We start from the raw sequence: 12650 nt of genomic DNA, 5'->3' as shown, positions 1-12650 counted from the left end.
GGACGCCGCGGGCTGGATCAAGTGGGCGGCCTAGGAGGGGGGAGAAGAGGGGAGGGTTATTTCATTAACCCCTTCCTAAACGACGCAGCCGGCGTCGCTTTCTGCCCCCACTCCGAAATGAGCTGTTTGTCGAGGGCGAGGGGCGATCCGCTCCCTCCTCTGCGCCTTCTGTGGGCGACGGCAAGTTTCGGGACTCATGAAGAACCCCCCGCCGGTAAGATGGTGACGTCCCGCCGTTCCCAAGTACCGGGGGATGCGGGGGGAGGGGGACACACAGGGGTGCCGCCGCAGCCACAGCGGGCCCCGTCGCGGGGCAGGCGGCAGCGACAACGGGGTGTCGGTGCGGGGATGTCTCCGTGCCACGCAGCCGTCTGGAGCGTGACACTTTCCCTCTCTCCCGCCCACGGCCTCCTCACCCCGCCGCACCCAGAGTTGGTAGGCGCCGAGGCGGGCCAATCGCGACGGCTGTTGTTGGGAGGTGCTGGGGTGACATTGGCGGTGTGGGGGGGGGAGGCGGTGGATCTGCTAACATGTTGGCGTCGCTGGGGCGGTCGGCGGGGCGGCTGTTGCGGGCCGGGAGCGGCACCACCGGGCTGCGGCAGTGAGTGTGGCGGGCGAGGGGAAGGGAGGGGAGGGGAGCGGAGCGGTGGGGCCGGTACTGAGCCGGTGGCGGTGGGTGTCGTTGCAGCGCGGGCGGCGGGGTGCACATCCCGCCGCGGTACCGGCAGTTCCCGCAGCTGACGCGGGCGCAGGTGATCCAGAGCGAGATCCTCAGCGGCTTCATGTGGTTCTGGATCCTCTGGCACTTCTGGCACAGCTCGGACATGGTGCTGGTGAGGCCGGCGCGGCGGCGTCCGGGCGGGCGGGGGGTGGGCCGGGGCCGGGGCCTGGGCCGGGCTGTGACCGTCCCTCTCTGCCAGGGCCACTTCCCCTACCCCGACCCTGCGGCCTGGACGGACGAGGAGCTGGGGATCCCTCCGGATGACGCGGAATAGGCGCCTCCAGCCGCGGGTGCCGGAGCTCCGGCAGCACCACCGGTACGCCCTCCCGCCCCTCCTCGCACCGGGCCGTCAGCCCCCGGGGGGTCTTGCAGCCAGGCCGGGCTTTGCTTTGAACAGCGATAAACCCAGTCGCCGCCGGCGCACACGCAGCCCGGGTTGTGCTTTAGCTTTGCTTGAAGGCTGCCGGCTGTGATGCAGTGCCGGGGCATCGTCCCTGGCCCTGCTTACTGGCCCTCGTCTCTTGGTACTGCTACAAGTACCCGGACGCTATTTGTGCGCTTCCAAAGGTAAATGTGCCAAATCTCTGTTGTACAGAATGCAGATATCTGCACTGCTTCTTTTTGTTGCTTTCACACGCACTTTTTGTGGGTAGCTGAATGCTCAAGTGCAGGCAGTCTGCTTTTGGCAATATAAGCCTGCAGTCTGTCAGTTTATTTTTTGATGAGTTGTAGCTTAAGTGCTACCAGTTTAAAATTTTCTTCATGCTGTTCTGTAGACCCAGCATTACCTAACCTCGAGGACACGCTTGCTGTCTGACTAGAGAGAGACCAGTGCAATTCGCCCCTTAAAGGTTTGGGGCATTTTGCTTGTTTCCAATTCTTTAAATACACTCTCTCTTAAGCTGGTGTCACATTATGGCTCTGTGTATCTAACAGCTTCAACTACCGCTGAAGGTTGCGTGGGCACTGTTGAGGAGGTCCTTCACCTGCTGTCAGTGGTGGGAAAAGGATGGGTGAAAAGGCTCTCAGGATTCTCTTCTGTTACTTGCAGGTCCCTGGAACTAGAAAGGCCCCTGGAACCAAAGCTTTGGCTCCTTGGTCTTTATTTCAATAAAAGTTAATTGCAAAAAAACTTCTAAGCTGAATTGTACTTTGTTTTTGAGTGATGTAGGATTTCTGGGGAATGAATGTTACAGCTTTAGAGGCGAGGTGCTTGAGTCCGCCTGAGCTTCTGTAATGTTTGCTCAGTATATAATATGCTGCCCTTCAATAAATAAGGTGATATCTCCATGTTCATAGAGCGATTTAAAACTGCCATGAATGCATAGTATTCAAGAATCCCATCATTAAAGCTCTGCCAAATAATTGCTAAAGCGAGGGGGGAATAAAACTTGTCCATGTTAGAACTATAGAGAAGCTAACTTAAAGACATTTTACTGAAATCTTGTCACCAAATAACAGGTCGAATAACAGTTGCCACAGAAGCAGGGGGAGTTACCCTGAAGAGAAGACAGACCAACTGGTGCCCAGCTTTCCCCAGGGTGAGGGGGAAATCTCCCTTGGGTATTATCAAAGTCCAGAATAATCCCTGTGAAGCGAAACCCTCTGCAGAGGTAAAGATGCCTTAGCGCTAAGCACAGCAGTCAAGGAGGCAGCAGTCCAGCACAAGGCAGATGCAGGGAGGTGGGTCACATTCCAGGCATCCCTCAGTGTTTTGGGGTTTTTTTGTGTTTTTTTTTTTTTTTTTTTTCTCGTTTCAGAGTTACATTCTAAAGCAACATCAGAGTAAATTTTTCGCTCCCCTTAAACGACCTTAAATTGCACCTCTGGAACTTCACAGAGAGGGGGAGTTATGAATTACATGATAAACAATCGCCTTCAGACTTTTCCATGCAGTCAATCTTTATTATAGCAGTATTCTCATATTCACATCAAGTACATAGAACTTTTTGCCTTTTATATAATACAGAGTTCTTTAAATAACTTTACACAGAAATAGTTTTCTTCAATCTGAATTCAGCTATCAAATTTTAATATGTTTTAAGTCTCCATGCTCTCTAACCAAACTGGACAATATTTCCCATTGTACAAATTTACATGAGAAAGACTCCAAAGTACAAATGAAGGGACAACAAAAGTAAAGAGGGAAGGAACAAACGAGAAAAATAAGTTGTATTGGCAATTACAGGGGAAACTTGAGAAGGAAAGAAGGGGAGTTGCCATGACCTATGTGACAGGAAAACGAAAATAAACATTTTGTTATGAATTAAAAAATAAATACAAGTTTCAAAACAATTACTCCATTGTAGATTTTAAAAAGCAGCTATGGAAATCTACTAACACAATTGTTTGTTTTTTTTAAGTAACCAGACTGGACCTTCTTTGCAGTCATAAGCTCCTCGCAAACCTCTGGTGGTCAAAAAAAAAAATAATACAGCTGAAAGGAATGTTGTGTTAGCACAGAGTTTAAATTGGTGGGACATACATTTCATTGCACTAAGGAACAAACAAACGAACAAAAAGAAATCAAATCTGTATATAAATTTCCCTTTCCTCTCCTTACTAGATACTTTGCCTCTCATAAACAAGCCTCTGTATTATGAGGTAATGCCATTGTCTTGACTATATATAAAAATAATCAAGTTTAAAGTTTATAGATACACAGATCTATATCCTTTAAACAAGCCAGTCCTCTCTTACTCCCCCATAGGGTCCGACTACCGAGTGCTACACCTTGCATCACTTTAATGAAACGTATGCATCGCGCCTCTCGTGGAAAACCCCCCCCAAGAGACCGGTGCGCTTTTCCTAATCTAGGAACAGCAGCCTGCGCTCAAGTAAGAAAGAGCCAGTGCAAGTAATGCACCACGGAGTACAAACACGGATACCTGCTCCTTCAAAACAAGGCAGCGTCACAGAAGGCAACAGTGGCCAGCCTGCACGTGTCTTTTGACAAAGGGGAAAAGGGATCCAATGAGGCAGCTGATGACCCGATTACCTTTTGCAATTGCTTAAGAAAAAAACATCACCTGAAACGAGGTGGGGAGGGAAGTTATAACTGGAGGCCGAAGGGCCAGGAGGAGCACTGCCCTCGCAGTCAGGATGACCACAGCGCAGGTGGGCTGGCTCGTGCTTCCCAGATAGTGGTAGTCCCGGCTCCAGCGGCACAGGTCAGCACTGGATCCCAAAGGGATTCCATGGGTGGCAAGAAGTAGGGGGCAAGACTTTCCCCAATCCCAACAAACGAGGTGGGAAAAACAGCGGTGTTAATTTGGGTTGCCAACACATGCAAGTTGGCCACTGTCGGGTTTCTGTCAGTTGAGGAGAAAGTGTGGAGAGGGGGGAGGGAAGGGGAGGCAGGTAGGACACAAGGCTCATGAAGGAATGATGTGCATTTTTTTTTGTTGATTTTTTTTTTTTGTATTTTTTTTTCCCTAAAGGTTCACAGCTTTGAATAAAAAAAAAAAAAAAAAAGCACATGTATTGCACTTACATTTTATTTTAGACAGAGTTAATTTAAATTATGCCCTCGGAACCCCCCACCATCCCAAAATAACCCAACACCCAAGTTTGGTCCATTTTGCCCCCTAGACCCAACGCCCGTGCCCAGATGGTGGGCTTCATTTCTTCTCCTAATGTTCCAACCCAACTCCCAAACGCACAGACAGATTTTCTTTTCAACTAGGGCGAATACATAAATGCAACACAGAATGACATTTATCAAAAAAAAAAAAAAAACCCAACCATTTTCCAAACCTGAACAAAAAAAAAAAGAAAAGAAAAAAAACCCCATAGTTATTTTTTGTGTTTTACTTGCTCAAAAGTAAATGTCACACAAGGCTTATTCTGAAGTACAGCTGCTGCAAACGTGACAAACCAGACAAAAATGACCGGACGGGCCCCTGTTGGCTCTTAAAGAGGCCGGATGAGCTGAATACGCTGCTGCTGTGATGGGATGAAGCAAATGCCTATGTAGTTCAGAGGTTTCTAAACGCTCCCCATCAGCTCCCTTCTCTTAGGGAAATAGTTTCTTTGTGATTTTGTTTAAAAACACACAAAGCCAGCCATCTTCCCACATGTACTTTTAGCGCAGAATTTGGGGTAGGCAGAAGGATTCCAGATAGTTCCTGGAAGATCGGTGAAACATTTTTACACTTTGCTTTCTAAATGGAACAAAACCAAATTAAAATTGGTCTGATGTTTTGTATGAACCGTGCATTTAGACATAACTTTATAATTTACAATTATGCTTAAAAATCTTGCCCCAAAGAAGAAAAGGAAAAGATCTGAAAAAGCACGAATAACAAAACCCATTATTTTGTCCTTTATGGACGAGTAGGTTAAATATGACACTAGTATGTAGGTACTGCCAGAAGTCTGCGTCACCGCTTTGAAATTTGAACAAATCAAATTCCAACATATTGGTTGTTCCTCAGCTGACAGGACACCTACCATCTCCCAAGGTTAACGTGCAATGACACTGTGTGACCGCTGAAGAGTAACTGCAGTGCTGGGAAACTGCAAGGGGCCCGAGGAGGAACTAAGGAAAGCCACTGATATTCCAGAAAACAAAATTAATTGCACTTTCTGGGCCAGGGAGTTAATTGTATGCTCTGATATATGTGGACTTCGATTACATGAGTACTAGGCATCAATTTCTCCTCATCCAGCTCTCATTTTTCACCTACTGTCTCATTCCAAGATGCTGTGACAGTGTAACTTTGGGCCTCTTCGGAGCTTTCTATTACCCTTTCTCTAACAAGATCTTTGTGTCTTTGGAGGGGGAGGAGGGCTTATTTATTTTTAAATTAAATGAACCTCATTTAACTTTCGATAGAGCAGATTTCAAGCAGCAGGCTTACTGTAACTGAACTGGGTATCCTTCAATTCTTAGCTTTGAAATGATCATAGGTATTTTGGGGAACGCTCTCCGCCCTCCTTTACAGAAGTACAGCTCCAGACTACCTACCTATAGTGATAGCTATATACAAAACTACTGCATCAGAAGTAAACCAAAGCCACTGCTCTAGTTACGAAGCACCTGGTTTACATTCTGTTGTACTTTTTAAGGTTGCGAAGGCACATGATCATTTGGCAAACTGCAAAGACTGTTTTGGGGGATCCCTATGTAACCCATTTAACAGAGGGTCTCGGCAGCTCTCTTTTCTACAGAAAAGATATATGCTAGTTTTCACTTGAATTCACCCTTGGTGTACTCTATATTCTGCAGTTTTTAAACAGTTTCCTCCTTCCACAGTTTCGAAGTTATTTACTGCTGTCATGGTGCTGACTTAGTAGCTTCTGTGTTAGCATCCTGGCACTTAAATGCAAAGAAGAAGTTTTAACAACTTCTCTCTGCTCTGCTTTTTTGATGACTTGATTTACTAGGCAAGAAGTAACGAAGCAAGATATTTTAAATGCAAGCCAAAACGAAGTGCAAACGTGTATTAACAAGGCTGCAGTAAACAGAAAGTTTGTTTCGTAAAGTTCTATGTCAAACACGTAACAGAAAACCAGAACACCAAGCACCTTCAAAGTGATGCCGTAACAGTCCACTCGTGCAACTGCATTTTAACTGAACTTGACTGTACCTAGAAGCTTTGCCTGTCGCATTGTGCTACTGGTGATACTTCTTCCAACAGACAGAAGACGGGTTGTCTACAGTACTAGGAATAGTTTGTGCTACACATGCTGCACTCACAGTCAAGAAGGGAATGAAATCTACAGGCTGCGAAAGTGTGAAATGTCTACATGCTTCCTCCCTAAATTTAGCCCCGCCGCCTATCAAAACTTCAGCTTGTACTTGTTTGTGAGGTTTCTGGGGATCTGGCTTCCCCAAATGTTCTGTAAAATGCTGGATGCATTTACATCACCTGGCAAACACAAAAGCAAACCTATTTATGTGTGATCTGCAGTGTCTATTTTTTCCCCCAATTTGGCCGTTTGTGGAACGACGTGGTACTTATCAACAGCCAGCATTTCATTCATTTCACGTCACGAAGGCCAAATTCTGCCTCTAATGAGCACAGACTAATCCAAGTGATGTTGAGAGGCCACAATAAGATGGCAGTATTTGGCCTTCCTGACATTCTGCATCATCATCAGCTGCTACAGCATTCAAGTACAAGAAAAGATGATTTTAGATAAGCACAAAAAAAGCAGAAGTAGAGTCATTTAATGACCTGCATGAGTTTAGCAAAGAAAAGAAATGACTGGGCTAATTGTATCTGGGACCACGTAGGTCTTAATTCAGGCAGAAATTACTTTCAAAATAACCAGGCCTCTGTGCTCACACCATTTGGTTTAAGCTCCACTACAACGTTCCATTTCCAGCAAATACACTGCAGGAAACAATCACGTACTGACAGGGAAGATGTAACAGGTCTCGTCTAACTGTATGAAAAGGAAAGACAGAGGGGAAGGTGTACGCGTGGTTAATAAAGACTTGGATAGTTGGGACTAGATACTGGCAGGTGTGAAAATAATGTTAAATGCTTGATAGCGTAGAGCTAAAAGCAGTATGACTGTCTAGATGTTTGTCCCAAAACACATATGTAATAACATTTCCATACTGCGGCATGTGCTTGTGGTTTGGACATCATAGAGAAGAAGCTGAAGAAATTTGGTGTAACGGAGATGAATGTTATTGGTCATTTCAATTTACTTCCTTCATCCCACTCCTATACAGGCCACTCAGTTCTTCTCTACTCTTACCTCCCCATTCGCTAAACATCTACAGGGCACCTTTAAGACTGATTCTGATGGCATGCAAGACATCCAGAAAAACTGAAGGTAAAAAAAAAAAAATAATAAAAATCCCAATTATTTACAAACCAAATTTCTTCCAAAGTTTTGCATGAGTATTACGTGGGACCTCTTAAAGACAAACACACATTACTACAGCTACCCGGAGAGAAACAAACAAATGTGAAAACCAGTAGAAATGCATCCTGAAAGGACTTCTCTACACAGCAGCCAGACAACTTGCACATTCCTCAGGGAAAAAAAAACCAAAACAAAACAGAAAAACAAAACTACAAACAAACAAACCCCAATAAAAAACAACCCAAAGATCACATGTTACTTATAAAGTGCTTTGCATGGACAAGGATAGCAATTTTCCTTGTGCTTTTCCTATGGGCTCAAGAAGCATATTGTAGACTAATGGGTAATGAATCTTCACAAAAATAAGTTCATTTTAAGCAAAGATAGAATAAAATTCCTAACAGTTATATTTTAGCAGACAATCTTCTGCCAGCACGACCTTGTGGAAGGAAACTAGGGCTTTAAACAAGCTCCATGAAACACATGACCGTTGAACCACCTGTACATACTTGCTCTGATAACGGTTTCTTTCGAGAGAATATTAATTTCCAGTATGCCCGACACATACAGATTTGGCCACAGCCCATACAGGGTCTGGAGCAATGCGCAGGGTGGAAGGAGAGCGAGCAGTGACTACGCTTCACCCAGCCTCTGGGAGCCTGTATCTGCAAGTGCTCTCACCTGCCTGCTGGCCCCAGTGGCCCCAGGCTCCTTCCATCTCTTAGGTACTGGCCTCAGCTGACCGCCACCGTCCCTCTGTCACTGCAGCAGCGGGGAGGCTGTGATTTCACCGGTCTGCATGCCACTGCTCGCTCATTAGCTTCTCCCCACTGGAAAGTGGCTATTGCTACTATTTAAATTCCTGCCAATCTCAGTAAGGAAAAAAACAAACCAAACCTTACAGCATCTGAAGACCCACAGCAGACAAGAAAAAATTTGTGCTTTTTTTTTGTTTTTTTTTTTTTGTTTGTTTTTAAAATGCATCCTGTACACAAAATTGATTCTATTCATGTACCAACATGAATCACTTCATTCTTGTAGTGACTATTAAGTCATTCACTATTGCTGTCTTGCTAATGTTTGCGGAATTAATATGAATACACAGTATTTCAGTTATAATTCCCACTTCAGATTAGTCCGGTCCCTATAACCCCAGTAAATATTTACTGACACACATAACAGATTACCAGCAACACCGCAGAAATCCAGGGTTTTATAAAGCACATTCCACTACCGATGTGCGTTTCTCCCTTTCGCCTGGGAGCAACCTTCTGCAGACAGAAACAGTCCGATTCTCCTCGGGAGGGAAGGACAGAGTCCTCACCCACTACACCCAATGTTTAGTACGGACACCACATTCACACACATTTAACTCCTTCATTTATTTGTTGTGATTTTGTTTAACACCACCCACCCACCCCCCTCCAACCCCCAGCGAGAACCTCCCCTGCTAGAGGGGGGGTCAGTTCTCCTGCCTCACCTGGGGTGGTACAGGGCAGATACAAATCAAAGTCTGAAAACTTCTGTCTGAGCTTGAATTTCTTTCTAATGTGGTCTGACTTGCCTCTGTACAAATAATTTACATGTAATACCACATACCAGAGAACTCTGCAAACAGATCACATCACAAGATATTCTACTAGAGGTAAACAATGTGCAGAACTTTACGAGCTGTTTCCCCCACCCCCCCACCCCCCACCCCCGACTCGGTAACTTGTCAAAAAGCTACCAACCATTTGAAAACCAGGATTGGAGGACAGGAAAACAAAGCACTCTAATGGAGATACCGCCACCTTCATCCCAGTTTGCAAAGCGTACGAAAAGGGAAAGACCAACGGAAGGGAAGAGATGACAGGGAGGAAAGCAATGAGAGGAGAAGTAGTCAGCGTGGATCCAGCAAGTACCGTTTTGTTTTCATCTAACAACTTGCCCCTGGGACAAGATGTTCCACATTTACACACACACTTATCAGAGGACGTTTAGTTAACAGGATAAAAATCCTTTAAAAAAAGCTCTTGAAAGTACCAAAACATAATTTTCGGAATGTCTAATTCTAGGGGGTTTTGTATTTGTATTCAATTCAACCTGAGAACTTTTTTCCCCATTTATGAAAACATTACATATTGGTAAGGTACCTGGCATTAACCTGCACCCTCGTTTAAAATAAAACTTTTAAAGTAGGTACATACACCATTCACAGTCTGTATCAGGAATTCTACAGACTTCAGATGCTGTGGTAGCATCTTTGATAAATACATTGTATCATATGATACAAAAGAAAAAAAAAATAAAAGAGAGGACAATCTTGCTACATTTTTTTTTTTAAACTTCAGTTTGTTGCTGGACCAACAAAAGAAGGATATACCTAATCCTTCTAAAAGATGTTTTATATGCACACACCAAGAAAATACTGGAAAAGGTTAAGGTTGGTGGTTGTTGTTTGCTTTTTGAAGATAAAGTAAATCTGAAAAAAGGTGCAGCAACATCCCCTTTTCCTTCAGATTAAGCTCTTTGCCTTTAGAGTAACATCTCAAGCTACCATCACCCCATCGTTTTAATTTTTCTGGAATAAAACCCAATAATAGAGACAAATTTAGGTGTTTGACATTGTCTTAGAGTGAAAAGGGGATACTGCATTGTCCATAAATCAGTGAGTACACCAGGAGGAAAAAAAAAAAAAAAAAAAAAAAGAAAAAAGATGAGAACAGAGGATGATTCTTTTAAATTAGCACTCATCAGAGATTCAGCCTCTGATGGCACGTTGTTAGAAGGAGAAAGCCCACCGGCAGACCATCCAAAGCAAGTCTCCTAAGTTGCAGCAGCAGTTCCGTCCCCTCATGCCCGAGCACCACAGTCAAACCACGAGCGCCCTCTCCTCTCTCCTGGGAATGATGCCAACGGCACAGGCAGCCACTGCGGGTCTCCGAATGCACGCGGTGGTTTGTGTTGAAGGAGAAACACTGGCAGCAGAGGATTCTGGTTCCCAAAAAAGGTACTTTTTCCCATTGTGTTGGACTGGCAGTTTCATTCTGCTCCACTTTTAAGCTTATGGATATCTTTTTCTAAATTACTTTAGGTTTTTGCGGAGCAGAATAGAGTTTTGATGTTAAGAAACTGTAGGAACACAAGACTTAAGTAACAGAGTGGGTGCTGCCATGGTGCTGTGGCTACTTGAACGCTGCAAATTCTCCTGTAGAGGGAGGACAAGAGCTTGGTTTAAATAAGGTGATTTCAGTTACTAGGTGGTCAGAGATTTTCTTCAGGCTAGTTGAACATTAGGTTGAATATAAAAGATGTTAAAAATGCAAACTGTTAAAATTAAAGCACAAAAGAATACACAGTGAGAGAACATTGAATACAGACCCAGCATATTTTACCGAAAAAGAATTTCTTGAAAGCAAGCTGTGCCCATTCTTCCCAAGACAGAGGTCTGAAAGTTCAAGCAAAGTTTAATTCATCATGCATTTGAAAATAAAACGTGTCAGTTTAATTTCACTTTAAACTCCTTATTGCACATTTATCCTCCTGCAAAGCAACATTTGCAATAAATGCGTCAGACTGCAAACTAATTTCTATTCTGGTGTAAAACTGGTTTTAATAACAAACAACTATTTGACACACCTGTTAACCTTTAAAGACTATATATACTAAAGTGCCTGAACATTTAGCCAGTATTAAAGACTGCTGGAATCTGGTTTAGAGACCAACATAGCAACCTACTGTGAGGAAAAGTTATAATGATGAGATTGTCTACTCACTTCCAGACCAGAAATTAGGCCCCACTAATAGGGAGCACCACAAATAAAGCAACCCCATGCTTCCTTCAGAATTACTGAATAAACAACAGTCCTGTGCAGTGCTTTCACATGCAGTGATCTCCTGAAATTCTACCTAGTTTATTTAGCGTCAGCATGCCACGAGACAGACTGGTAGTCCCATTTCAGAGACGATGAAACTATGGGACAGAGTAAAATTGCTGCCCAAAGTCTTAGGAAGTTTGCCAAAACATTGAATAGAAGCTGAATCTAAGGTACTCAACAAACTTCCGTCACCCACAAAGAAATTGTATTCTATAGGATTTTTAGGGAGGGGTGTCCAACTATGCTTAACCAAAAGGACTCAGGAGCAAAAGAAAGAACCCATGTATGTAACCTCCCCTTGTTGGGTTTGACATTAATTTTGTGTTAGTTTACGCCCCTTTCTTGACAGCACTCGTCAGAGTTCTCCTAATAATGAAGGAGTGATAAGCAGACGTAGAAGACCCTGTTGTTTTGTTCAACAGGAGCGTGTTGAACGCCATTACATCCAAACAACTGCCCCCTATCTTGGTGTCCTTCCATCCTTTCAAGAGCAAGTGTCTTGTTGGCTTCGTTTTTTCTTAAGATTCTTATTCTGAATACTGAAAACAAACCAGAAATATCCCTGCAAACAGAATTTTAGGCTGATAGCAATAACTCCATGGAGTGTCTTGCTCTATAAAGAAGAGAACCAAGAGCAGCGATCAGCAGTCTGCATGAGGAGGAGGAAGAAAAGGCATCTAACAGGGCCTGGCAGGAATAGCTGATCCACCTGATCTAAGGGAACATGAAGAAAGCAGGGAGAGGGGAGAGGGCTCTGTGCGTCGTAGGAAATGAGAAGGGAGTACACCCAAGGTCTAATGTAAGGGTGGCTGGCACAGGGGGCTGCGACAAACCTCAAGCTCTATGTGTCTTGATAGGCTGTGGTGGTAGGTTTAAGTTATAACAACAAGAGAATAAAAACTTTACGATGGATCCAATTGCTTATTTTACTAGTTCTACCAACAGATAAAACCCTTGCTCTAACATACTCTAAATATTTGATATTTTTTGCTTGCTCCTCTCTGGCACATTTCACAGATTTCCCAACTCTCTTCATAGTATCTTCTAGAAACACCTCAATTTTTGTACTTTTTTTTTTTTTTAATCTTTTAAGATTAGAAGGACAAAAAAGTCATCAAGTATTGCCTGCGAGGCTAATTTTTAAGAATGACATTCATGCTTAGCTACACTTTCAAAACATGCTCTACTTAATTTATTTCTCAGTCTGCTTTCCTAAACTGCTGATTAAAGATCAATTTATAAAC

At 43.9% G+C, this 12650-nt stretch overlaps 2 protein-coding genes across 4 annotated transcripts in view; one reads left to right on the top strand and one right to left on the bottom strand.

Annotated features, from left to right (window-relative positions):
- The first annotated feature begins 479 nt into the window (after positions 1-479).
- NDUFB2 (NADH:ubiquinone oxidoreductase subunit B2) lies at positions 480-1886 on the top strand. The gene is made up of 4 exons (XM_063319971.1): positions 480-601; positions 689-833; positions 921-1037; positions 1773-1886. Exons 1-3 carry the CDS (start codon positions 531-533, stop codon positions 993-995), a joined length of 291 nt encoding a protein of 96 aa, XP_063176041.1. The 5' UTR covers positions 480-530; the 3' UTR covers positions 996-1037; positions 1773-1886.
- Positions 1887-9254: 7368 nt separating this feature from the next.
- The window catches only part of BRAF (B-Raf proto-oncogene, serine/threonine kinase), an 80655-nt gene continuing 77259 nt past the window's right edge, over positions 9255-12650 (bottom strand). For 2 of the 3 annotated variants that reach the window (XM_063319950.1, XM_063319941.1), the window contains exon 19: positions 9255-10736. In XM_063319950.1, the coding sequence (XP_063176020.1) occupies positions 10714-10736 (23 nt within the window). In that variant the 3' untranslated portion in view covers positions 9255-10713. The other variant, XM_063319959.1, reaches the window with a different exon arrangement.

The sequence above is a fragment of the Chroicocephalus ridibundus genome, chromosome 1, assembly GCF_963924245.1.
Source record: "Chroicocephalus ridibundus chromosome 1, bChrRid1.1, whole genome shotgun sequence".
Taxonomy (NCBI): Eukaryota; Metazoa; Chordata; class Aves; order Charadriiformes; family Laridae; genus Chroicocephalus; species Chroicocephalus ridibundus.
This window is presented reverse-complemented; position numbering and strand designations above follow the sequence as displayed.

Bases quoted from the DNA above. Each gene is read 5' to 3' on its own strand.
- NDUFB2 (XM_063319971.1), top strand. From the start codon at position 531: ATGTTGGCGTCGCTGGGGCGGTCGGCGGGGCGGCTGTTGCGGGCCGGG. The intron at 602-688 runs GTGAGTGTGGCG...GTGTCGTTGCAG, and splicing joins GGCACCACCGGGCTGCGGCA to CGCGGGCGGCGGGGTGCACA. The intron at 834-920 runs GTGAGGCCGGCG...CCTCTCTGCCAG, and splicing joins ACAGCTCGGACATGGTGCTG to GGCCACTTCCCCTACCCCGA.